This window comes from Blennius ocellaris, assembly GCF_963422515.1.
Source record: "Blennius ocellaris genome assembly, chromosome: 3".
Classification (NCBI taxonomy): domain Eukaryota; kingdom Metazoa; phylum Chordata; class Actinopteri; order Blenniiformes; family Blenniidae; genus Blennius; species Blennius ocellaris.
Window position 1 is genome coordinate 383,392 of NC_137652.1, and position 25,933 is coordinate 409,324.

Sequence of the window (25,933 nt, forward strand, 5' to 3'; positions counted from 1 at the left end):
CCATGATCTCTTCTCATTGTGATTCACTGGAACATAAAACATTGTACCGTTTTAAATCTGTGAAACATTCAAATCTTGTTTCTGCTCATAGTTTTATTCAAAGTGAAATATACACAGTAAAGTTGTTATAATGGGATAAACACAACATACAAGGTACAGACTATTAACAGGAACATGTCAAATAGGATTCCAGTGTCTGGAGAATGGCCGGCAAACATGTTGAATTTTATTTTGGCGGTCTTCAGGAAACAGAATAAACATCAAGTATCCAACTGGTCAAAAGGATGGATGTTGAAGCAAAAGCTAATTCTCATTCTTCCTCTCTCATTCATGAGAATCATTCGTCATTCGATGATGATGATGATGATGGTGATGAGGATGATGGTGATGATGATGGTGATGATGATGATGATGATGATGACTATGATAATGGTAATCGTAATGATGATGATGGTGATGAGGATGATGGTGATGATGATGGTGATGATGATGATGATGATGATGACTATGATAATGGTAATCGTAATGATGATGATGGTGATGATGATGATGATGGTGATGAGGATGATGGTGATGATGATGATGATGTGATGATGATGATGATGATGATGATTATGCTAATGGTAATCGTAATGATGGTGATGGTGATGATGATGGTGGATGATGATGATGATGGTGATGAGGATGATGTGATGATGATGATGATGATGATGATTATGATAATGGTCATCGTAATGATGATGGTGGTGATGATGATGGTGATGATGATTATGATAATGGTAATCGTAATGATGATGGTGATGGTGTGATGATGATGATGATGATGATGTGATGATGATTATGATAATGGTAATCGTAATGGTGATGATGATAATGGTGATGATGGTGATGGTGATGATGATGATGATGATGATGTGATGATGATGATGTGATGATGATGGTGATGATGATGATTATGATAATGGTAATCGTAATGATGATGGTGATGATTATGATAATGGTAATCGTAATGGTGATGATGATTATTATGATAATGGTAATCGTAATGATGATGGTGGTGATGATGATTATGATAATGGTAATCGTAATGATGATGGTGATGATGATGATTATGATAATGGTAATCGTAATGATGACGGTGATGATGATGATTATGATAATGGTAATCGTAATGGTGATGGTGGTGATGGTGATGGTGATGATGGTGATGATGATGATGATGTGATAATGGTGATGATGATGGTGATGATGATGATGAGGATGATGGTGATGATGATGATGGTGATGATGATGTGATGATGGTGGTGATGGTGGTGATGGTGATGATGATGATGATGTGATGATGATGATGATGATTATGATAATGGTAACCTTAATGATGATGATGGTGATGATGGTGATGATGATGAGGATGATGAGGATTATGATGATGTTGATTATGATGACAATGTTCAGCCATGACGGCGTGTAAACACGACGGCGTGTAAAAATGACGGCGTGTAAACATGACGGCGTGTAAAAATGACGGCGTGTAAAAATGACGGCGTGTAAACATGACGGCGTGTAAAAATGACGGCGTGTAAACACGACGGCGTGTAAAAACGACGGCGTGTAAACATGACGGCGTGTAAACATGACAGCGTGTAAACATGACAGCGTGTAAACATGACGACGTGTAAACTTGACGGCGTGTAAACATGACGGCGTGTAAACATGACAGCGTGTAACATGACAGCGTGTAAACATGACGGCGTGTAAACATGACGGCGTGTAAACTTGACGGCGTGTAAACATGACAGTGTGTAAACATGACGGCGTGTAAACTTGACGGCGTGTAAACATGACGGCGTGTAAACATGACAGCGTGTAAACATGACGGCGTGATGCAGGCGATGGGGAATGGGCGTGATTCACTCTTCCTTTGTGGCGGTGTGAAGGAGGAAGAGGAGTAAACAATGGTGTTTTTCTTCCTCCTCCTGAAAAGCTTCATTGATAAAGTCACATAAGAAGAAGCTCTTAATCTCTTCTTCTTGTTCACTGAAGCAGCGTTTTTAATTAACGCTTTAATTATTTGAGGCTGATAAGGATCTGCCACTCAGGTACTCGCTGACTACTAGCAAACTGATCACTGCTGCACGACTGCTGCCTTCGGACATCGGCACTCCTCCTCTACTCTCTCGACTCCTCGACTCACGTAGAAGAAGAAGAAGAGTAGAAGCTGAGTACCGAAGAAGAGAAGAGTCTCTACTCCTCCTCTACTCCCTCTACTCCTCGACGCCGACCGACTCCTCTACTCCTCCTCTACTCCTCCTCTACTCCTCTACTCCTCCTCTACTCCTCCTCTGAAGAGGAAGAGTCTACTCCTCCTCTCCTCCTCTCTACTCCTCCTCTCCTCCTCTCTACTCCTCCTCTACTCCTCTTCTACTCCTCCTCTACTCTCTCTACTCCTCTCTACTCCCTCCTCTACTCCTCCTCTACTCCTCCTCTCCTCCTCTTCTACTCCTCTCTCTACTCCTCCTCTCCTCCTCCTCTACTCCTCTCTACTCCTCCTTCTACCTCTTCTACTCCTCTCCTCCTCCTCTACTCCTCCTCTACTCCTCCACTACTCCTCTCCTCCTCCTCTACTCCTCCTCTCCTCTACTCCTCTTCTACTCTTCCTCTCCTCCTCTTCTACTCCTCATCTCCTCCTCCTCTCCTCTCTTCTACTCCTCCTCTACTCCTCCTCTACTCCTCTTCTACTCTCCTCTCCTCCTCCTCTCCTCCTCCTCTACTCCTCCTCTACTCCTCTTCCTCTACTCCTCTACTCCTCCTCTCCTCTACTCTCTCCTCTCCTCTACTCCTCCTCTACTCTCCTCTCCTCCTCCTCTCCTCCTCCTCTCCTCTACTCCTCTTCCTCTACTCCTCCTCCTCTACTCTTCTCTACTCTTCCTCTACTCCTCCTCTCCTCCTCCTCTCCTCCTCCTCTACTCCTCTTCCTCTACTCCTCCTCTACTCCTCCTCTCCTCTACTCCTCTTCCTCTACTCCTCTCCTCCTCCTCTACTCCTCCTCTACTCCTCTTCCTCTACTCCTCCTCTACTCTTCCTCTACTCCTCCTCTACTCTTCCTCTACTCCTCCTCTCCTCCTCCTCTACTCCTCCTCTCCTCTACTCCTCCTCTACTCCTCCTGTCCTCCTCCTCTCCTACTCCTCCTCTACTCCTCCTCTACTCCTCCTCTCCTCTACTCCTCCTCTACTCCTCCTCTACTCCTCCTCTACTCCTCTTCCTCTACTCCTCCTCCTCTCCTACTCCTCCTCTACTCTTCCTCTCCTCTACTCCTCCTCTACTCCTCCTCTTCTCCTCCTCTACTCCTCTTCCTCTACTCTCCTCTAATGATAATAATAATGATAATGATAATGATAATAATAATAATAATGATAACGATAACGATGGCGATAACGATAGCGATAACGATAACGATAACGATAACGATAACGATAATGATAATGATAATAATAATAATGATGATAGCGATAACGATAACGATGGCGATAACGATAACGATAACGATAACGATAATAATGATAGCGATAACGATAGCGATAACGATAGCGATAACGATAGCGATAACGATAACGATAGCGATAACGATGACGATAACGATAATAATGATAGCGGTTACGATAGCGATAACGATAACGATAACGATAATAATGATAGCGATAACGATAGCGATAACGATAGCGATAGCGATAACGATAACGATAACTATAACGATAGCGATAACTATAGCGATAACGATAACGATAACGATAATAATGATAGCGATAACGATAGCGATAACGATAACGATAGCGATAACGATGACGATAACGATAACGATCATAATGATAGCGATAATGATAGCGATAACGATAGCGATAATGATAACGATAACGATAACGATAATAATGATAGCGATAACGATAGCGATAACGATAGCGATAGCGACAACGATAACGATAACGATAATGATAATAATTGTATAATATGTTGTATAAAGTACGACTGTGAGGAAACTGGCTGTGGTGGTAGCAGTGTTTCTCCAGCATGTGCTCTTCTGTGTTTGATTGGTTGCGTACGCCTGTTGTGACGGCAGCAAGAAACAACAAATATTTACTTGAGTGACAGGCAGAAGTGTGTCTCCCACGTCGGCCGTCAGCTCACTAGCTTCCTCTTCGCCTCCCCGACGCTCCTCGCCCACTGTGGCGTCCCGGGAGGCTCCGCCCCCTGCAGGCTCCGCCCCCTGAAGGAGCTGGTTTTGCAGCAGAGGCCAGGAAGAGTCCGGAGGACTGACCTTGTGGTTACAATCGAACCCAGAGTCCAGCTTGAGCCCCTCCACTGGTCAAGACATGTAGAACCATGAATATAAAAACCAACATGGAGGAAAACTCCCCATTCCAACGGTTCCTGGTTCCACCCATAGGTAGAAACACTAGATGCACCTGTTGACGCAGCGTGGCGACAGCGCCGCCATCTTGGAGAGGTCTCCTGCTCTGCCAAACATAAAGATCCCAGGCTAGAAAATTTACTCAAACGTTCGTAACTCGCTTGCTGGTCCATATAACAACACCAGTAATACCTCATTTTAGAGCTGAAGAAAAGTTTTATGCAGTGGAAGACTTTCCCCCCTCCCAATAATATTTTTCATGAGGTTCCCGTATCGATGGTTCCACCTGAAAACTTTGGAAACTCACTCACCTTCCGTCGTCTTTTCTTCATCATTTAATTCCTGATCAGCTTTATTCAAGGAGGACCGGAAAACTCTACATCCACTGAATGGTTCATACTAATGCAGTACTAAATACTGCAAACATCTGGAGGACTGAATACGGCATTGTGTCTTGTAGATTTTGTACATATTTGCTTTTCTCCCTGATATGTGGGACGCCGACGCTGTGGTAGAGCTGCACTTCCGTCCAGCTCCTCCCAGAACCAGTGGTCGGAGCTGACTAAGTGCTGGTAAAGAGGGATGGTCGGAGCTGACTAAGTGCTGGTAAAGAGGGATGGTCGGAGCTGACTAAGTGCTGGTAAAGAGGGATGGTCGGAGCTGACTAAGTGCTGGTAAAGAGGGATGGTCGGAGCTGACTAAGTGCTGGTAAACAGGGATGGTCGGAGCTGACTAAGTGCTGGTAAACAGGGATGGTCGGAGCTGACTAAGTGCTGGTAAACAGGGATGGTCGGAGCTGACTAAGTGCTGGTAAACAGGGATGGTCGGAGCTGACTAAATGCTGGTAAAGCGGGATGGTCGGAGCTGACTAAGTGCTGGTAAAGCGGGATGGTCGGAGCTAGCTAATTGTTGGTGCGTCACAGCGACACTGTGGTGGAGCAGCTCTTCAGTCCAGCTCCTCCCAGTGTTCTCCTGAAGCGGCTCTTGACGCTGCAGTGTGGCTCAGTTTTCACCACCATGAACAGGAAGACCATGTGAAGGACTGTGCAGGTCAGAGGTCAGCTGGCCTCACGCCTCCTCTAGCAGACGCTCTGTCTGCGCTGCCCTCACTCCAGTTAAAGACGTCTCTGGTCGCCAACTGTCACATCATGTCAGATGAAGAGCAGAACCGTGAGTCCGACAGCTTTCTGCAGAAGTTAAGTGGAAGTGACACGAGGAATCCAGAAGGTGTTGAACTCAGCGTGTGGTGCTGCAATGGTTTTTATAAACTTAATCATTCCACTGCTAACGGCGGGCCGTCTGGAACAAAACCAAGCTTCTTCAGAGGATGATAGCGTTGACAAATGATCACATGCAAGCAGGTGTTTGTTTTATACGGACGAGAAAATGTTCATTTCATCATTTTCTGTTTATAAACTCCTCCGGATCCATGACTTTCATACTTTAAAAAAGAAAACATCACCTGACAGCTCATGTGTCCTGACCTTAACACAAATGATCACATTTATGATTTTTAGTTCAATCATCCACTAAAAGTTACAAATATGAATCACATGTTGCACCACAAAGTGGGGTTGTGAGTCCGCTGCCATTAGCAGAACCTGTGGAAGCCTGTTGATCTTAAAACTGTTTGTTTTCTTCCACAGGATTTTATGATGATGTGTTTGTATGTTTGTTTGTTTTTTATTGGACGATTGTCACGCGTGTTGTCACGCGTCTGTCAGACCTAATGGGAATCCACAAGACAAATGAGCAAAAACTAAAGTGTGGAGGAAAAAAGCTTTCGGCCATATTAGCTGTAAATGCTGCATTAGGAAGACGTGTTGCCAGGTTTGCCGACGTTCACGAGACGTCTCGGCCTCAACATCAAGCAGAAATCATCAGAGAAAAGAAATAACCGTTCCGTTCAGGAGCGACAGCAGCCTGCTTGATCTGTTGGGTTTGCTCCTATAATCCAGCTGACATCCATCAGCAGAGTGCATTAGCGGCGCAATGTGCTGTTTTTGTCAAGCCGCCAGAAGCAGAGGAAGGAGGGACTCGGGGAGCCGCTCTCTGTTGTTTCACCAACACTTGAGGTTTGAGCAGAACTCAGCCCGTCGTCTTGACAAAGGAAGGTCTCCATGTTTGGCCGCCGCCTGACCAGTCCCCGGGGGGGGGGGGGGGGGGGGGGGGGGCACTGAAAACTCCACTGTCACTGTCAGTCCAAGTCAGTGGACTTTCTTCTGAGTTCTGGGTTGTTTTGAACACGTCATAGACTGAAAACTATATTTATAAAAATGAAATGCTACATTTTGAGCTGGGGGGCGGGATGGTGCCCCTCTTGATGCCGGGACTGGGTTCTGGGTTCCACCACCTCTTCAAACCCCCGTCACTTCCAGGGTCCACCAGCATGTTGACTTCCTGTCCAATAAGGTCCTGACATACTGGAATGCTCCTCATGGTACCTGCTCAACGGCAGATGGATGCAGAAACTTCCCACCATTGAATGAACTGCGTTGTTCTCGCTGCACTACTGACTTGCTGAGGCAATTTATGGAGTGAGTGGTTTTTCAAACGTCTGTCTATTTGATGCCACAATTTCTAATCAACACCCACAATGGGCCGAAGCAGATTAAACAACCCAAAAAAACAGAGTCGACATGAATAAAAGATTGAGGGAGAGAAAGCAGATTGAAAAGGAGTGAGCAAGGCCAGAGTGCAGGATGTTTACATTCTTGAAAGATGTGGAAGTAAAGATAGAATTTAAAACGACGCGGTGATTAACAGGAGCAGCAGCGGCAGACGGTAAACGACTTCCACTGTGGCCAACCGAGCGAGACGCCGCCTCCACACACACACACACACACACACACACACACACACACACACACACACACACACACACACACGCACACAATGAAAAGCTTGTGAATGTAACCTACCAACTCCTATGGACCTGTTCTATAGGTCTATGGCCCTGCTCCTAGCGTCAGTAGCTTCTAGTTCTATAGGTCTATGGCCCTGCTCCTCTTGCTGCTAGCATCAGTAGCTTCTAGTTCTATAGGTCTATGGCCCTGCTGCTCCTGCTGCTAGCGTCAGTAGCTTCTAGTTCTATAGGTCTATGGCCCTGCTCCTAGCGTCTGTAGCTTCTAGTTCTATAGGTCTATGGCCCTGCTCCTCTTGCTGCTAGCATCAGTAGCTTCTAGTTCTATAGGTCTATGGCCCTGCTCCTCCTGCTGCTAGCGTCAGTAGCTTCTAGTTCTATAGGTCTATGGCCCTGCTCCTCTTGCTGCTAGCATCAGTAGCTTCTAGTTCTATAGGTCTATGGCCCTGCTCCTCCTGCTGCTAGCGTCAGTAGCTTCTAGTTCTATAGGTCTATGGCCCTGCTCCTCCTGCTGCTAGCGTCAGTAGCTTCTAGTTCTATAGGTCTATGGCCCTGCTCCTCCTGCTGCTAGCGTCAGTAGCTTCTAGTTCTATAGGTCTATGGCCCTGCTCCTCCTGCTGCTAGCGTCAGTAGCTTCTAGTTCTATAGGTCTATGGCCCTGCTCCTCCTGCTGCTAGCGTCAGTAGCTTCTAGTTCTATAGGTCTATGGCCCTGCTCCTCCTGCTGCTAGCGTCAGTAGCTTCTAGTTCTATAGGTCTATGGCCCTGCTCCTCCTGCTGCTAGCGTCAGTAGCTTCTAGTTCTATAGGTCTATGGCCCTGCTGCTCTTGCTGCTAGCGTCAGTAGCTTCTAGTTCTATAGGTCTATGGCCCTGCTCCTCCTGCTGCTAGCGTCAGTAGCTTCTAGTTCTATAGGTCTATGGCCCTGCTCCTCTTGCTGCTAGCATCAGTAGCTTCTAGTTCTATAGGTCTATGGCCCTGCTCCTCCTGCTGCTAGCGTCAGTAGCTTCTAGTTCTATAGGTCTATGGCCCTGCTCCTCCTGCTGCTAGCGTCAGTAGCTTCTAGTTCTATAGGTCTATGGCCCTGCTCCTCCTGCTGCTAGCGTCAGTAGCTTCTAGTTCTATAGGTCTATGGCCCTGCTCCTCCTGCTGCTAGCGTCAGTAGCTTCTAGTTCTATAGGTCTATGGCCCTGCTCCTCCTGCTGCTAGCGTCAGTAGCTTCTAGTTCTATAGGTCTATGGCCCTGCTCCTCCTGCTGCTAGCGTCAGTAGCTTCTAGTTCTATAGGTCTATGGCCCTGCTCCTCCTGCTGCTAGCGTCAGTAGCTTCTAGTTCTATAGGTCTATGGCCCTGCTGCTCTTGCTGCTAGCGTCAGTAGCTTCTAGTTCTATAGGTCTATGGCCCTGCTCCTCCTGCTGCTAGCGTCAGTAGCTTCTAGTTCTATAGGTCTATGGCCCTGCTCCTAGCGTCAGTAGCTTCTAGTTCTATAGGTCTATGGCCCTGCTCCTCCTGCTGCTAGCATCAGTAGCTTCTAGTTCTATAGGTCTATGGCCCTGCTCCTCCTGCTGCTAGCGTCAGTAGCTTCTAGTTCTATAGGTCTATGGCCCTGCTCCTAGCGTCAGTAGCTTCTAGTTCTATAGGTCTATGGCCCTGCTCCTCCTGCTGCTAGCATCAGTAGCTTCTAGTTCTATAGGTCTATGGCCCTGCTCCTCCTGTGCTAGCGTCAGTAGCTTCTAGTTCTATAGGTCTATGGCCCTGCTCCTCCTGTGCTAGCGTCAGTAGCTTCTAGTTCTATAGGTCTATGGCCCTGCTCCTCCTGCTGCTAGCATCAGTAGCTTCTAGTTCTATAGGTCTATGGCCCTGCTCCTCCTGCTGCTAGCATCAGTAGCTTCTAGTTCTATAGGTCTATGGCCCTGCTCCTCCTGTGCTAGCGTCAGTAGCTTCTAGTTCTATAGGTCTATGGCCCTGCTCCTCCTGTGCTAGCGTCAGTAGCTTCTAGTTCTATAGGTCTATGGCCCTGCTCCTCCTGTGCTAGCATCAGTTCTAGTTCTATAGGTCTATGGCCCTGCTCCTCCTGCTGCTAGCGTCAGTAGCTTCTAGTTCTATAGGTCTATGGCCCTGCTCCTCCTGTGCTAGCGTCAGTAGCTTCTAGTTCTATAGGTCTATGGCCCCGCTCCTCCTGCTGCTAGCGTCAGTAGCTTCTAGTTCTATAGGTCTATGGCCCTGCTCCTCCTGCTGCTAGCGTCAGTAGCTTCTAGTTCTATAGGTCTATGGCCCCGCTCCTCCTGCTGCTAGCGTCAGTAGCTTCTAGTTCTATAGGTCTATGGCCCTGCTCCTCCTGTGCTGGCGTCAGTAGCTTCTAGTTCTATAGGTCTATGGCCCTGATCCTCCTGTGCTAGCGTCAGTAGCTTCTAGTTCTATAGGTCTATGGCCCCGCTCCTCCTCTGCTAGCATCATTAGCTTCTAGTTCTATAGGTCTATGACCCCGCTCCTCCTGTGCTAGCATCAGTAGCTTCTAGTTCTATAGGTCTATGACCCCGCTCCTCCTGTGCTGGCGTCAGTAGCTTCTAGTTCTATAGGTCTATGGCCCTGCTCCTCCTGTGCTAGCGTCAGTAGCTTCTAGTTCTATAGGTCTATGGCCCTGCTCCTCCTGCTGCTAGCATCAGTAACTTCTAGTTCTATAGGTCTATGACCCCGCTCCTCCTGTGCTGGCGTCAGTAGCTTCTAGTTCTATAGGTCTATGGCCCTGCTCCTCCTGTGCTGGCGTCAGTAGCTTCTAGTTCTATAGGTCTATGACTCCGCTCCTCCTGTGCTGGCGTCAGTAGCTTCTAGTTCTATAGGTCTATGACTCCGCTCCTCCTGTGCTGGCGTCAGTAGCTTCTAGTTCTATAGGTCTATGACCCCGCTCCTCCTGTGCTAGCGTCAGTAGCTTCTAGTTCTATAGGTCTATGGCCCTGCTCCTCCTGCTGCTAGCATCAGTAGCTTCTAGTTCTATAGGTCTATGGCCCTGCTCCTCCTGTGCTAGCATCAGTAGCTTCTAGTTCTATAGGTCTATGGCCCTGCTCCTCCTGCTGCTAGCATCAGTAGCTTCTAGTTCTATAGGTTTATGGCCCCGCTCCTCCTGTGCTAGCGTCAGTAGCTTCTAGTTCTATAGGTCTATGGCCCCGCTCCTCCTGTGCTAGCGTCAGTAGCTTCTAGTTCTATAGGTCTACGGCCCTGCTCCTCCTGCTGCTAGCGTCAATAGCTTCTAGTTCTATAGGTTTATGGCCCTGCTCCTCCTGTGCTAGCATCAGTAGCTTCTAGTTCTATAGGTCTATGGCCCTGCTCCTCCTGTGCTAGCATCAGTAGCTTCTAGTTCTATAGGTCTATGGCCCCGCTCCTCCTGTGCTAGCATCAGTAGCTTCTAGTTCTATAGGTCTATGGCCCCGCTCCTCCTGGATTAGGTGGACCAGGTTCCAGGCGGGGCCTCAATGTCTCATTAAATGTGGTCAAACAGTCGCTAACGCTAGTTACGAGTTTTACTTGAGTATTTTTAACAATACTTTCACTTGTAATCAGACACAATTACTATATTTGACCTTGAATCAAAATAGTCTCTACTCAGGTTGTCATGGTAACCATTTGAGCTACAACCACTTGGAACCACTGGGAACCTTCAGTTCTGACCATTGGTGGGACGTGACCTTGAGCGGTGGGCAGAGGACAGTCTGTGATGTCCTGCAGGACAGAGGAGAGCCTGTGATGTCCTGCAGGACAGAGGACAGTCTGTGATGTCCAGCAGGACAGAGGAGAGCCTGTGATGTCCTGCAGGACAGAGGACAGTCTGTGATGTCCAGCAGGACAGAGGAGAGCCTGTGATGTCCAGCAGGACAGAGGACAGTCTGTGATGTCCTGCAGGACAGATGACAGCCTGTGATGTCCTGCAGGACAGAGGAGAGCCTGTGATGTCCTGCAGGACAGATGACAGCCTGTGATGTCCTGCAGGACAGAGGAGAGCCTGTGATGTCCAGCAGGACAGAGGACAGTCTGTGATGTCCAGCAGGAGCCCGGAGGACGTGTCAGACCTCTGGACAGCTGATCAGTGTTGCTGCTGAAGGGAAGACGGTAAAAGACACCGTCCCCAGCAGCGTTCCGGTAAAGATCGAAGACAAAACCAAGTTCTTGTCCATATTGAGACATATTTTCTGTCCTGTGGGAAAGGACAAACGCTCAGGGACAGGGACTCAGAGGATCGATCTATAAATAGATCTAAATATGTACATATGGCGTCTCCTGTGTCTCTGAACCATGCAGGGCTCTTTGCCATGTGGCCTTGCTCACCGCATGACATGATTATCATCATGAGAATCATGTCTCATTAACACGTGGCGTCTCTGAGGCCAGGATCCCTCTAGACCCTGCATGGTGACCTCCTCCTGAGGGTCTGCAGACCGAGGCCAGGATCCCTCTAGACCTCCTCCTGAGGGTCTGCAGACCGAGGCCAGGATCCCTCTAGACCTCCTCCTGAGGGTCTGCAGACCGAGGCCAGGATCCCTCTAGACCTCCTCCTGAGTGTCTGCAGACCGAGGCCAGGATCCCTCTAGACCTCCTCCTGAGGGTCTGCAGACCGAGGCCAGGATCCCTCTAGACCTCCTCCTGGGGGTCTGCAGACCGAGGCCAGGATCCCTCTAGACCTCCTCCTGAGGGTCTGCAGACCGAGGCCAGGATCCCTCTAGACCTCCTCCTGGGGGTCTGCAGACCGAGGCCAGGATCCCTCTAGACCTCCTCCTGAGGGTCTGCAGACCGAGGCCAGGATCCCTCTAGACCTCCTCCTGGGGGTCTGCAGACCGAGGGCGGAGCGGCTCCAACGTTCAGTCTCCTCAATCTGTCCTCAGTATTTCTTTATTATTTAACATGACGGAGGTCGGGAACGTTCCAGAACAGCGTTGGACCGTCGTGTCCTGCTGCCACTCAAGACGACCCGACGCATGAGGAGATGAATTCTACTGATGAGATGAATTGTGCTGATGAGATTAATTGTACTGATGAGATGAATTGTGCTGATGAGATGAATTCTACTGATGAGATGAATTGTACTGATGAGATGAATTCTACTGATGAGATGAATTGTGCTGATGAGATGAATTCTACTGATGAGATGAATTGTGCTGATGAGATTAATTGTACTGATGAGATGAATTGTGCTGATGAGATGAATTCTACTGATGAGATGAATTGTGCTGATGAGATGAATTCTACTGATGAGATGAATTGTGCTGATGAGATGAATTCTACTGATGAGATGAATTGTGCTGATGAGATGAATTCTACTTATGAGATGAATTCTGCTGATGAGATGAGTTGTGCTGATGAGATGAGTTGTGCTGATGAGATGAGTTGTGCTGATGAGATGAATTGTGCTGATGAGATGAATTCTACTGATGAGATGAATTCTGCTGATGAGATGAATTCTGCTGATGAGATGAATTGTGCTGATGAGATGAATTGTGCTGATGAGATGAATTCTACTGATGAGATGAATTCTACTGATGAGATGAATTGTGCTGATGAGATGAATTGTACTGATGAGATGAATTGTGCTGATGAGATTAATTCTACTGATGAGATGAATTGTGCTGATGAGATGAATTCTACTGATGAGATGAATTGTGCTGATGAGATGAATTCTACTGATGAGATGAATTGTGCTGATGAGATTAATTCTGCTGATGAGATGAGTTGTGCTGATGAGATGAATTGTGCCGATGAGATGAATTCTACTGATGAGATGAATTCTGCTGATGAGATGAATTCTGCTGATGAGATGAATTGTGCTGATGAGATGAATTCTACTTATGAGATGAATTCTGCTGATGAGATGAGTTGTGCTGATGAGATGAGTTGTGCTGATGAGATGAGTTGTGCTGATGAGATGAATTCTGCTGATGAGATGAATTGTGCTGATGAGATGAATTGTGCTGATGAGATGAATTGTGCTGATGAGATTAATTCTGCTGATGAGATGAATTGTGCTGATGAGATTAATTCTGCTGATGAGATGAATTGTGCTGATGAGATGAATTCTACTGATGAGATGAATTGTGCTGATGAGATGAATTCTACTGATGAGATGAATTGTGCTGATGAGATGAATTGTGCTGATGAGATGAATTCTACTGATGAGATGAATTGTGCTGATGAGATGAATTCTACTGATGAGATGAATTGTGCTGAAGTTGGTTTGAAGAGCCCCCCCCTGGTTCAGCCTGCAGAGAGCAGCTGAAGTTGGTTTGAAGAGCCCCCTGCTGGTTCAGCCTGCAGAGAGCAGCTGAAGTTGGTTTGAAGAGCCCCCCCCTGGTTCAGCCTGCAGAGAGCAGCTGAAGTTGGTTTGAAGAGCCCCCTGCTGGTTCAGCCTGCAGAGAGCAGCTGAAGTTGGTTTGAAGAGCCCCCTGCTGGTTCAGCCTGCAGAGAGCATCACGGCCACAAGAGGCGCTACTGAGCCACATCAACTCTGAGTCCAGGAGGAAGAGGATTTACGGATCAGTCTCAGATTAAGTTGAGGGTTTATAAAGCTGTCTGTCCAGCGCTGCCAGTCCTCAACCCCCCCCCCCCCCCCCCCCGTATGCCATCGGTCCCCCCCGTACGCCATCATGTCCCCCACCGTATACCATCATGTCCCCACATACGCCATCATGTCCCCCCCGTATACCATCATGTCCCCCCATACACCATCATGTCCCTCCCGTATTCCATCATGTCCCCACATACACCATCATGTCCCTCCCGTATTCCATCATGTCCCCACATACACCATCATGTCCCCCCCGTATACCATTGGTCCCCCCGTACGCCATCATGCCCCCCCCATACACCATCATGTCCCTCCCGTATACCATCATGTCCCCCCCATATTTCATCAAGTCCCCCCCGTATACCATCATGTCCCCCCACATACGCCATCATGTCCCCTGGGTTCTCTCTCTGTTCTCTCTGGGTTCTCTCTCTGTTCTCTCTGGGCTCTCTCTCTGTTCTCTCTGGGCTCTCTCTCTGTTCTCTCTGGGCTCTCTCTCTGTTCTCTCTGGGTTCTCTCTCTGTTCTCTCTGGGTTCTCTCTGGGTTCTCTCTCTGTTCTCTCTGGGCTCTCTCTCTGTTCTCTCTGGGTTCTCTCTCTGTTCTCTCTGGGTTCTCTCTGGGTTCTCTCTCTGTTCTCTCTGGGCTCTCTCTCTGTTCTCTCTGGGCTCTCTCTCTGTTCTCTCTGGGTTCTCTCTCTGTTCTCTCTGGGTTCTCTCTCTGTTCTCTCTGGGTTCTCTCTCTGTTCTCTCTGGGTTCTCTCTCTGTTCTCTCTGGGTTCTCTCTGGGTTCTCTCTCTGTTCTCTCTGGGTTCTCTCTCTGTTCTCTCTGGGTTCTCTCTGGGTTCTCTCTCTGTTCTCTCTGGGTTCTCTCTCTGTTCTCTCTGGGTTCTCTCTGGGTTCTCTCTCTGTTCTCTCTGGGTTCTCTCTCCATTCTCTCTCTGTTCTCTCTGGGTTCTCTCTCCGTTCTCTCTGGGTTCTCTCTCCATTTTCTCTGGGTTCTCTCTGGGTTCTCTCTCCGTTCTCTCTCTGTTCTCTCTGGGTTCTCTCTCCATTCTCTCTGTTAGTTGTCTCTGGGTTCTCTCTCCATTCTCTCTGGGTTCTCTCTGGGTTCTCTCTCCATTCTCTCTGGGTTCTCTCTGGGTTCTCTCTCCATTCTCTCTGGGTTCTCTCTGGGTTCTCTCTCCATTCTCTCTCTGTTCTCTCTGGGTTCTCTCTCCATTCTCTCTGTTAGTTCTCTCTGGGTTCTCTCTCCGTTCTCTCTGGGTTCTCTCTGGGTTCTCTCTGGGTTCTTTCTCCATTCTCTCTGGGTTCTCTCTGGGTTCTCTCTCCATTCTCTCTGGGTTCTCTCTGGGTTCTCTCTCCATTCTCTCTCCATTCTCTCTCCATTCTCTCTGGGTTCTGTACAGAATGAACAAGCTTTTCGTGGCTCCCTTGTATTTTTGTTTACATACATTAAACACCAGATGGTACAATTAAGCTACAGACATTAACATCAACCGCCAGACGTCTGCAGCACTGTAACACACACACACACACACTCACACACACATACACTCTCACACACACACACACACACACACACACACACACACACACACACACACACACACACACACACACACACACACACACACACACACTCTTTGCTTTTCTGATTGATGTCTTTCACCACGGAACGTTGGGGGAAGTTTATGTTTGATGTATGTATGAACTACTGGCTAGTTAGCATTGGTATCAGCTAACGGCTATCATGCTAGCGATGATCATTCGGTTCTGTGTACAAATGTGGTGTTGGTAAAAGTCTGCGCTCTACCGAGTGCAGCTCTAGTTTTTTCATGCAACTTCCCACCTTTTCTTGAATGAATGAATTTTTCCAAACAACCATTTTGTTGTGTTGCCATGACAACCAGCCACCGTTGACGTTCATCCACGAGGCTGTATGAGCGGTGTGTGAGGCGATCGGGAGGGAGTGTGACGTATCTGGACACCACCCGTCCCCGGGGGGAAGTGTCCGCCTGTCCCCGGGGGGAAGTGTCCACCGGTCCCCCTGGGAAGTGTCCGCTGGTCCCCGGGGGGAAGTGTCCGCCGGTCCCCCTGGGAAGTGTCCACCGGTCCCCGGGGGGAAGTGTCCGCCGGTCCCCCTGGGAAGTGTCCGCCGGTCCCCGGGGGGAAGTGTCCGCCGGTCCCCTGGGGGAAGTGTGCGCCTGTCCCCGGGGGGAAGTGTCCGCCGGTCCCCTGGGGGAAGTGTGCGCCTGTCCCCGGGGGGAAGTGTCCGCCGGTCCCCTGGGGGAAGTGTCCGCCGGTCCCCGGGGGGAAGTGTCCGCCGGTCCCCCTGGGAAGTGTCCGCCGGTCCCCGTGGGAAGTGTCCGCCTGTCCCCCTGGGAAGTGTCCGCCGGTCCCCGGGGGGAAGTGTCCGCCGGTCCCCTGGGGGAAGTGTGCGCCTGTCCCCGGGGGGAAGTGTCCGCCGGTCCCCTGGGGGAAGTGTGCGCCTGTCCCCGGGGGGAAGTGTCCGCCGGTCCCCTGGGGGAAGTGTGCGCCGGTCCCCGTGGGAAGTGTCCGCCGGTCCCTGGGAGGAAGTGTCCGCCGGTCCCCGTGGGAAGTGTCCGCCTGTCCCCCTGGGAAGTGTCCGCCGGTCCCCGGGGGGAAGTGTCCGCCGGTCCCCTGGGGGAAGTGTGCGCCTGTCCCCGGGGGGAAGTGTCCGCCGGTCCCCTGGGGGAAGTGTCCGCCGGTCCCCCTGGGAAGTGTCCACCTCTGACCTCTGACCTCTGCCCTCTGACGCCCCGGCCGGACCTGTTGAAACAGATCCACATTCAGAAACACACTCTCACACAAAAATGTTGATATTATTGGGTTGGGTTTTTTGTTGGTTTTCGTATTTGTTTTTTTTCAAACACGAGAACTACTGAGACAGACGAACTAAAGTTTCAGTATTTTCATTTGATATTTTATTCCCGTTTCCTGGTTTATACATGTAACCTGTGAACGTTTGCAAGCTGAAAGCCAGAAGAATCAAAGAAATATAGAAATATCAAAACGCAGCACGGTATTCACTAGCGTCAGTAGCTTCTAGTTCTATAGGTCTATGGCTCTGCTCCTCCTGCTGCTCGTCAGTAGTTCTAGTTCTATAGATCTATGGCTCTGCTCCTCCTGCTGCTCGTCAGTAGTTCTAGTTCTATAGGTCTATGGCTCTGCTCCTCCTGCTGCTCGTCAGTAGTTCTAGTTCTATAGATCTATGGCTCTGCTCCTCCTGCTGCTCGTCAGTAGTTCTAGTTCTATAGGTCTATGGCTCTGCTCCTCCTGCTGCTCGTCAGTAGTTCTAGTTCTATAGATCTATGGCTTGGTCCTATGGACGATATGTTGTCACTCTTCTTTTCAAGCCTGTTTTGAAGCGGAATCGCAGCGTTCTGATTGGTTAAACTGAATATGGGTTATGTTGTAGTTTATTATACTTCATATTTTAGTCAAACTGTTTAACTGGGATTCATGTTGTGACTTTTAATTTCTTTGTCATATCTGGTGACTGTGTGTGTGTGATTGTTAAGAAACAAACTTTGTATTGTGAAATGACCTGCAGTTGTTTTACAGAACCCGTCATGGTTCTGTCGCGCTCAGTGTGTCTTTTTTTAACGAACTGAAACTCTGAATCCCACAAAAACACTCCATAGATTGTATGTTCATTTATAAAGCTGCTTCTTCTGTGGTTGAACCATTTAAAATGTTCCGCTTCTTTGATGATTTAATATTAAACTCAAACTGATTGTCGTTTGAACAAAGTGACCTGAAACTTGTTTTGACCCCTGACCTTCTTCTCTCTCTGTCTCTCTCTCCATCTGTCTGTGTCCCTCTGTCTGTCTGTCTGTCTGTCTGTCTGTCTGTCTGTCTGTCTGTCTGTCTGTCTGTCTGTCTGTCTGTCTGTCTGTCTGTCTGTCTGTCTGTCTGTGTGTGTGTGTGTGTGTGTGTGTGTGTGTGTGCAGCTGCACAGCAGCATGCCTTCATGTTCACCAGCAGAACAAGCAGAAGCATGATGGAAGTGAAAGAGCGACGTCCGTACTGCTCACTGAACAAGAGGAAGGACCGAGAGGGAGCGTACGCTGGTGAGACGCTTCATTCAGTCAGTCAGTCAGTCAGTCAGTCAGTCAGTCAGTCAGTCAGTCAGTCAGTCAGTCATTCTTTCTTCTCTCTCCTCCTCACTCCAACCCTCGTCGTTCCATGAGTCAGTGACTGGTTGTAAGAACTCCCCCCTGCTGAGCTGTTCATGTGTTCACCTCCATAGTGGATCTACTGAACCTAGTGGATCTACTGAACCTAGTGGATCTACTGAACCTGTTCTCCTCCATAGTGGATCTACTGAACCTAGTGGATCTACTGAACCTGTTCTCCTCCATAGCGGATCTACTGAACCTAGTAGATCTACTGAACCTAGTGGATCTACTGAACCTGTTCTCCTCCATAGTGGATCTACTGAACCTAGTGGATCTACTGAACCTGTTCTCCTCCATAGTGGATCTACTGAACCTGTTCTCCTCCATGACTGACCTTCATCCTTTCTTCCACTTGCAGCAGGAAGGTCTGAACCTTTTCCACCTCACTGATGATCTTCAGTTTCCAAACGTTCCTTCGGTTGTAAAGACATGATTCACTTCAGAGGAGGAGCTTTGGTGCAGCCGGACCAGTAACACAGTGTAAACAACACCCCCCCCCCCCCCTTTATTGTTGTTGTTGACATGCAAAACAAACAAACTCCACATTTCCTTCAAACATCTTGTTCCTTTTTAATCTTTCACCAGGATGTTTCAGTCACATCTGTAATGTCACATGGATGGTGAGAGAGAGAGAGAGAGAGAGAGAGAGAGAGGGGGGGGGGGGGGGTCCCGGGTGATTCTTGCCTCAGGCTTTATCGCAGCGGAGAGGAAAGATGTCCAGGAGGCGGAGCTTGTCGGGCAGCAGGGGGGTTGAGACCAGATGAGGAGGCGGAGCTTGTCGGGCAGCAGGGGGGTTGAGACCAGATGAGGAGGCGGAGCTTGTTGGGCAGCAGGGGGGTTGAGACCAGATGAGGAGGCAGAGCTTGTTGGGCAGCAGGGGGGTTGAGACCAGATGAGGAGGCGGAGCTTGTTGGGCAGCAGGGGGGTTGAGACCAGATGAGGAGGCGGAGCTTGTCGGGCAGCAGGGGGGTTTAGACCAGATGAGGAGGCGGAGCTTGTCGGGCAGCAGGGGGGTTGAGACCAGATGAGGAGGCGGAGCTTGTCGGGCAGCAGGGGGGTTGAGACCAGATGAGGAGGCGGAGCTTGTCGGGCAGCAGGGGGGTTGAGACCAGATGAGGAAGGTGAGACTCGTCCTGCTGGTCCTCCACCACTAAATCATGGGCTCTCATCAATGTGGTCCACATGTGGGAGGACCCCCTTCCTTCTCTGGTTGCGGCCTCCAGCCGGACTGCTGATCCCCCCCCCCCCCGCCGCCGGCCGGTGGGATTCCAGCAGGAGCAAACATCTGGAGGCCATCAGTGCAGCTTCCCTTCCTGCTCTGACCTGGAGCCACGGAGAGAGGATTCTCTGGAAATGTTCCAAGTCTGCAGGCTCGTGGAACCATCCGGAGCGTTCCTTCAGGCTCAGGATCCACTCGGACTCAAACGGGGGTTTGGAGACTGGCTGGAGAACCAGAGTCATCAAGTACCAGGACCTGGTCCCGGGTCAGACTGCATCAAGGCTCTACTGCTGCATTTGGAGTTTAGGGAGTTTTACTTCTGTTCCAGTTGCAAAACAGCAAACAAGAAGAAAGAATATTGTGGATCATTCATCACATGGAACCTCTTTTCTCTTGTGTTTAAGTATTTAGTACCAGGAATTGTGATATGGAGGATTATATGAATCTTGCTCTCTTCATGGTTCTAATCTCTCTTTTCTGCAATTTGATTATTGGATCCAAGTTAGTTTTATTTGTATTTCCCCATATTTCCACACAACATGTCATAGCAGGCAGCACAAGTGGAGTACCAGGACGGTACCAGGACAGTACCAGGACGGTACCAGGACAGTACCAGGACAGTACCAGGACAGTACCAGGACGGTACCAGGACAGTACCAGGACGGTACCAGGACGGTACCAGGACGGTACCAGGACAGTACCAGGACGGTACCAGGACGGTACCAGGACAGTACCAGGACGGTACCAGGACGGTACCAGGACGGTACCAGGACAGTACCAGGACGGTACCAGGACAGTACACAGGACAGTACCAGGACAGTACACAGGACAGTACACAGGACAGAACCAGGACGGTACCAGGACGGTACCAGGACGGTACCAGGACGGTACCAGGACGGTACTAGGACGGTACCAGGACAGTACCAGGACGGTACCAGGACGGTACCAGGACGGTACACAGGACAGAACCAGGATGGTACCAGGACAGTGCACAGGACAGAACCAGGACAGCACCAGGACAGTACCAGGACGGTACCAGGACAGTACACAGGACAGTACCAGGGCAGTACCAGGACAGAACCAGGACAGTACACAGGACAGAACCAGGACGGTACCAGGACGGTACCAGGACAGAACCAGGACAGTACCAGGACAGTACCAGGACAGTAGCTGGTAGTGGAGTGAGGCTGAGGAGGAACTGGTGGACAAGGTCTCAGTTTCTCTCAGGCATCATGCTGATTTGTTCTCATTGGTTTATTCCATTCAAGACGCCCTCACATCTGGACTTTAGAGCATCTTCCTCCCGTCACTCTGAAACACACGACGCTGACAGACAAGCTCATGTTTCACAGGAATAGTGTACAACTGAACTGTAATGATTGACAATGTCAGTGTTTGTGTGTCCGTCAGGTTCCTCGGGGGACAGTGAGGACTGTGGGATTGTCTCTCAGGGACTGCGGGTCCCCACCCAGAAGTCCTACTCCTCCAGTGAGACCCTGAAGGCCTTCGACCAGCACCAGGACCAGACCAGGTCTCTCAGGACACACTTTCACTACAACCGTCACAAACACATTAAAAATCACCAAACATGTGGGGCAGTGATGTGTTGGGTTATGTTGGGCTATGTGAGGGTTATGTTGGGCTATGTGAGGGTTATGTTGGGCTATGTGAGGGTTATGTTGGGCTATGTGAGGGTTATGTTGGGCTATGTTGGGTTATGTTGGGCTATGTTGGGCTATGTTGGGTTATATGAGGGTTATGTTGGGCTATGTTGGGTTATGTTGGGCTATGTGAGGGTTATGTTGGGCTATGTGAGGGTTATGTTGGGCTATGTGAGGGTTATGTTGGGTTATATGAGGGTTATGTTGGGCTATGTGAGGGTTATGTTGGGCTATGTTGGGTTATGTTGGGTTATATGAGGGTTATGTTGGGCTATGTTGGGTTATGTTGGGCTATATGAGGGTTATGTTGGACTATGTTGGGTTATGTTGGGCTATATGAGGGTTATGTTGGGCTATGTTGGGTTATGTTGGGCTATATGAGGGTTATGTTGGGCTATGTTGGGTTATGTTGGGCTATATGAGGGTTATGTTGGGTTATATGAGGGTTATGTTGGGCTATGTGAGGGTTATGTTGGGCTATGTTGGGTTATATGAGGGTTATGTTGGGCTATGTTGGGTTATATGAGGGTTATGTTGGGCTATGTTGGGTTATGTTGGGCTATATGAGGGTTATGTTGGGTTATGTTGGGCTATATGAGGGTTACGTTGGGCTATGTTGAGTCATATGAGGGTTATGTTGGTCTATGTTGGGTTATGTTGGGCTATGTTGGGCTACGTTGGGCTATGTTGGGTTATGTTGGGTTATACGAGGGTTATGTTGGGCTACGTTGGGCTATGTTGGGTTATATGAGGGTTATGTTGGGCTATGTTGGGTTATGTTGGGCTACGTTGGGCTATGTTGGGTTATGTTGGGTTATATGAGGGTTATGTTGGGCTATGTTGGGTTATATGAGGGTTACGTTGGGCTATGTTGGGTTATGTTGGGTTATATGAGGGTTATGTTGGGTTATGTTGGGTTATATGAGGGTTATGTTGGGCTACGTTGGGCTATGTTGGGTTATGTTGGGTTATATGAGGGTTATGTTGGGCTATGTTGGGTTATATGAGGGTTACGTTGGGCTATGTTGGGTTATGTAGGGTTATATGAGGGTTATGTTGGGCTATGTTGGGTTATGTAAGCAGCCACACACAGAGCCAGACCAGACTGTAGTCCAGCAGTGAAGAACAAACTCTGCTGTGCTCCTGACAGGCTGCTGTACGGGACGGCGAGCAAAGGCCACAAGGACATGGTTCACCGAGACCAGGACCACTACAGCCGGCACGGTGAGGCTCTGCACACACACACACACACACACACACACACACACACACACACACACACACACACACACACACACACACCTCAATGTGAGGAGCGTTGGGCAGGAAGGTGATGAAGGAATGATTTTAGGGCAAATTACAATAAAGTGCAATAACATTTTCATTAACTGTTAAAACTTTAAAAGCTACACACACACACACTTCAATGTTCAATCCTCATGATTCACCCTCTCATGGTCCAGTGTGTCGGCCTTCATCCTCATGATTCACCCTCTCATGGTCCAGTGTGTCGACCTTCATCCTCATGATTCACCCTCTCGTGGTCCAGTGTGTCGACCTTCATCCTCATGATTCACCCTCTCATGGTCCAGTGTGTCGACCTTCATCCTCATGATTCACCCTCTCATGGTCCAGTGTGTCGGCCTTCATCCTCATGATTCACCCTCTCATGGTCCAGTGTGTCGACCTTCATCCTCATGATTCACCCTCTCGTGGTCCATGGTGCAGGCTGACGGAGGCGGCGGCCTGACGGAGGCCCTCCAGTGGTCCACGGTTGTTGTGGAGGAGCTGGAGGAGGAGCTGGAGGAGGAGCTGGAGGAGGAGCTGGAGGAGGAGCTGGAGGAGGAGCTGGAGGAGGAGCTGGAGCTCGGTGTGCCTCTATTGTTCTCCGGCTCCAATTAACGCAGCGTCAATATTAAAGCAATGGAAGAAAAAACCATAATTACTCGATCATCTTATCGCCTTCGTTTTCACCGCCGCCCTAATTGGAGCTCATTTAAAATTAATATAACTTTTAATTGAACAGCAGCACTTGTTATCTCTTGTTGTGCCATTAATTATAGAAAGCTTTTATAATTTCCTTTTCGGCAGCCGATTAAAGATGGAGAGGCTCATGGGCAGATCCGGCTGATCATCTGTTTGTCTTGGCGTCCCTCCTCCTCCACGCCGTGTCCTCCTCCTCCTCCACGCCGTGTCCTCCTCCTCCTCCACGCCGTGTCCTCCTCCTCCACGTCAAACACTTGCTCATGATGGCCGTTTAAATTTAATGAAAGCATCATGAATTTGTAATGTGCTCATGAAACATGTTCCCAGGTTGCATGTTTCAGATATTAAAGCAGCAGTTTGTGAAACTCCAGTCCTCGTTTTGGACAAAACTCCGTTATTAGAAATCGTCTGTTTCCTCAGAGAAGAACTCTTTATTTTAGGATTCATGAGATTAACTAGTCACATGACCTGCGTTTTACACATCATCTAAACACTTTACTGCCTTCATCCCTCACGTTGTGTTTAAGTGAAGTGTTATTTTACACGCTGCTTTTCTATTTCTGTTTTTCACTCAAGCTGGTTTAGTTTACATCATTAAAAGGAGGGAATTTTAATTGTAAATTTAGTTATATTTATTATTAATAATAATAATGAAGGTCTTTAAAGCAAGTTAAAAATTCAAATAAAAAAAGTGATGTGAAGATTTTACATATTTATTATTATATTGTTGAAATGCAATCTGTGCTCATTTTCAGTTGAAGGTATTTTTTAAAACAAGTATATTTCACTTTATAAAGGTAAAACTCACATCAAAGCTGAAAGATCCTTCACACTGCCAGTAAAATTCATGGAAACAACAGACAGAACAGTTTGTTATAAACTGATTCAATAAAAGAAATATGATTATATGTGAATATATAACATGTTTGAAATTTGAATTTGAATTTGAAGAGTCTGAACACTTCATGTCTTATTCTTATATTTTATTGTTGAAATATTAATTAAAAAAAATTCTTCTTTGAGATTTTGAAAATTGCAGATGATTCTCTCATATTTTGTTAAAACCACAGTGTGTAAAACTCTGTATTTAGTATTTCAATCATTTTATCATTATAGTCTCACTGCGAATTAAACTGGAAAATACAGTCAATTTCTCACGAGCAGAAATAATTGACCAGTAATCCAATTATTCATTTTCTGTTCAGTGTGCATTAAAAAACTCATTTCATCAAGGGTTTAAATATGATATTTTAAAATGTTTAAATGTTCAAAAGCAGATTTAAAGAATATTGTTGGGTTTGGCTGTGAAGAAACATTTATTTTTGAGGATTAAACTGTAATTAGTTCCAGAAAATATCTTTAATTTGGGTATTTTGGTGTCTTTTGATGACATGTCATTCGTGATTTTATTAAAAAATCAGACGGCAGGTTTAGATTATTTCCAGTTTAGATATTGATTTGAAGTGAAGGTGTTTTGTCTGTTATTTGAATCGAAACTATATTAAAAGAGCTTATCTATTGTCGTTACATCAAGTCTGTTAAATGTGCTTATTTTTATCTCTTGAAATTATTTTACTTGTTTTAGAAATTACATGAAATTGTCATGTATTTTAGAATATAAATGAGGATAAATCATGTTTTCCTCTTCTCTCATATTGGCATTTTAACAAGTTTATTGATTCAAAGTAATCTGACATGCATTAATATGTATGAATGATCGATAATCTATATTGTGTCATACAAATTGTATTATTTGTGCAAAATCAGTGACGTTCCTGTTGAGAATTGATCAGACTTCTGTTAAATAATTCATCTGTGTCCTCTAATCGATCATTTTAAATTAAACTTTTTTCATATTCGGCTTACATGATCTATTTTCTATCTATCTATCCATCCATCTATCCATCTATCCATCTATCCATCTCTCCATCTCTCCATCTCTCCATCTATCTATCTATCTATTTATTTATTTCAGTCATTTCATCAAATATATAAATATACATTTACTTTTGGGATCAATAAACTATTTCTATTCTATTGTAATACAATATATTAACATAGCAACACAAATGACCCTCTCGTGCACACACACACACACACACACACACACACACACACACACACACACACACACACACACACACAGAAAGCAATGATACTGTAGTATGACCTAAAGGCACTATAGATGTATATGATAATAACCCCCCCCCCCCCCCCCCCCCCCCTCCATCCTAGGCCAGCATTTCAGCCTCCGTCAGTTGGGGGTGTGCGAGCCGCCCCCCCGCCGCCACCTGGCCTTCTGCACTGACATGGGGCTCCCGCCCCGCGGCTTCCCGGTGGGGGGGGCCCCGGAGCTGGACCCGGAGGGGCAGGTGTCCCCGGACCCCGCCATGCGGCTGTGGGGGGGCGGCGGGCTGGGCAAGGCGTCCGGGAGGAGCTCCTGTCTGTCCAGCCGCTCCAACTCCGCCCTGACGCTGACCGACACCGAGCACGACAACAAGTCTGACAGCGACAACGGTAGGACCCCACCCCCCCCACCCCCACCCCCTCTGGGGTGCCCTCCTGGGGCCTGCACCCTGGAGTCCCCCCCCGACCACCCCCTCTGGGGTGCCCTCCTGGGGCCTGCACCCTGGAGCCCCACCCCCTCTGGGGTGCCCTCCTGGGGCCTGCACCCTGGAGCCCCCCCGGTGTTGTTATATTGTTGTGTCTCACTCCTCAGCTGTGAATAATTGTAAATAGTACACAAAAGACATTATATAATTTGTTCCACATCCTCAAACATTTGTATATTATAACACAGTATTCTACAGTATAGTGAAGTACAGTGTAGTGCAGTATATTATAGTACAGTATAATATAGTATGGTATACTAAGGTATGGTATAGTACAGTATAGTACAGTACAGTGTATTATAACACAGTATAGTACAGTATAGTACAGTACAGTGTATAACAACACAGTATAGTACAGTACAGTACAGTGTATTATAACACAGTATAGTACAGTACAGTATAGTACAGTACAGTGTATTACAAACACAGTATAGTAC

The 25,933-nt window shown here is 47.9% G+C and overlaps 1 protein-coding gene across 1 annotated transcript in view; it reads left to right on the forward strand.

Annotated features, from left to right (window-relative positions):
* Positions 1 to 17,810: 17,810 nt before the first annotated feature.
* LOC308149120 (teneurin-3-like) overlaps positions 17,811 to 25,933 on the forward strand; it is a gene marked incomplete at its 5' end in the record, with an annotated part of 143,922 nt that continues 135,799 nt past the window's right edge. Inside the window, 4 exon segments of the mRNA XM_080520782.1 lie at positions 17,811 to 17,910; positions 20,648 to 20,768; positions 22,049 to 22,122; positions 25,120 to 25,401. Of these exon segments, the coding sequence (XP_080376908.1) occupies positions 17,811 to 17,910; positions 20,648 to 20,768; positions 22,049 to 22,122; positions 25,120 to 25,401 (577 nt within the window).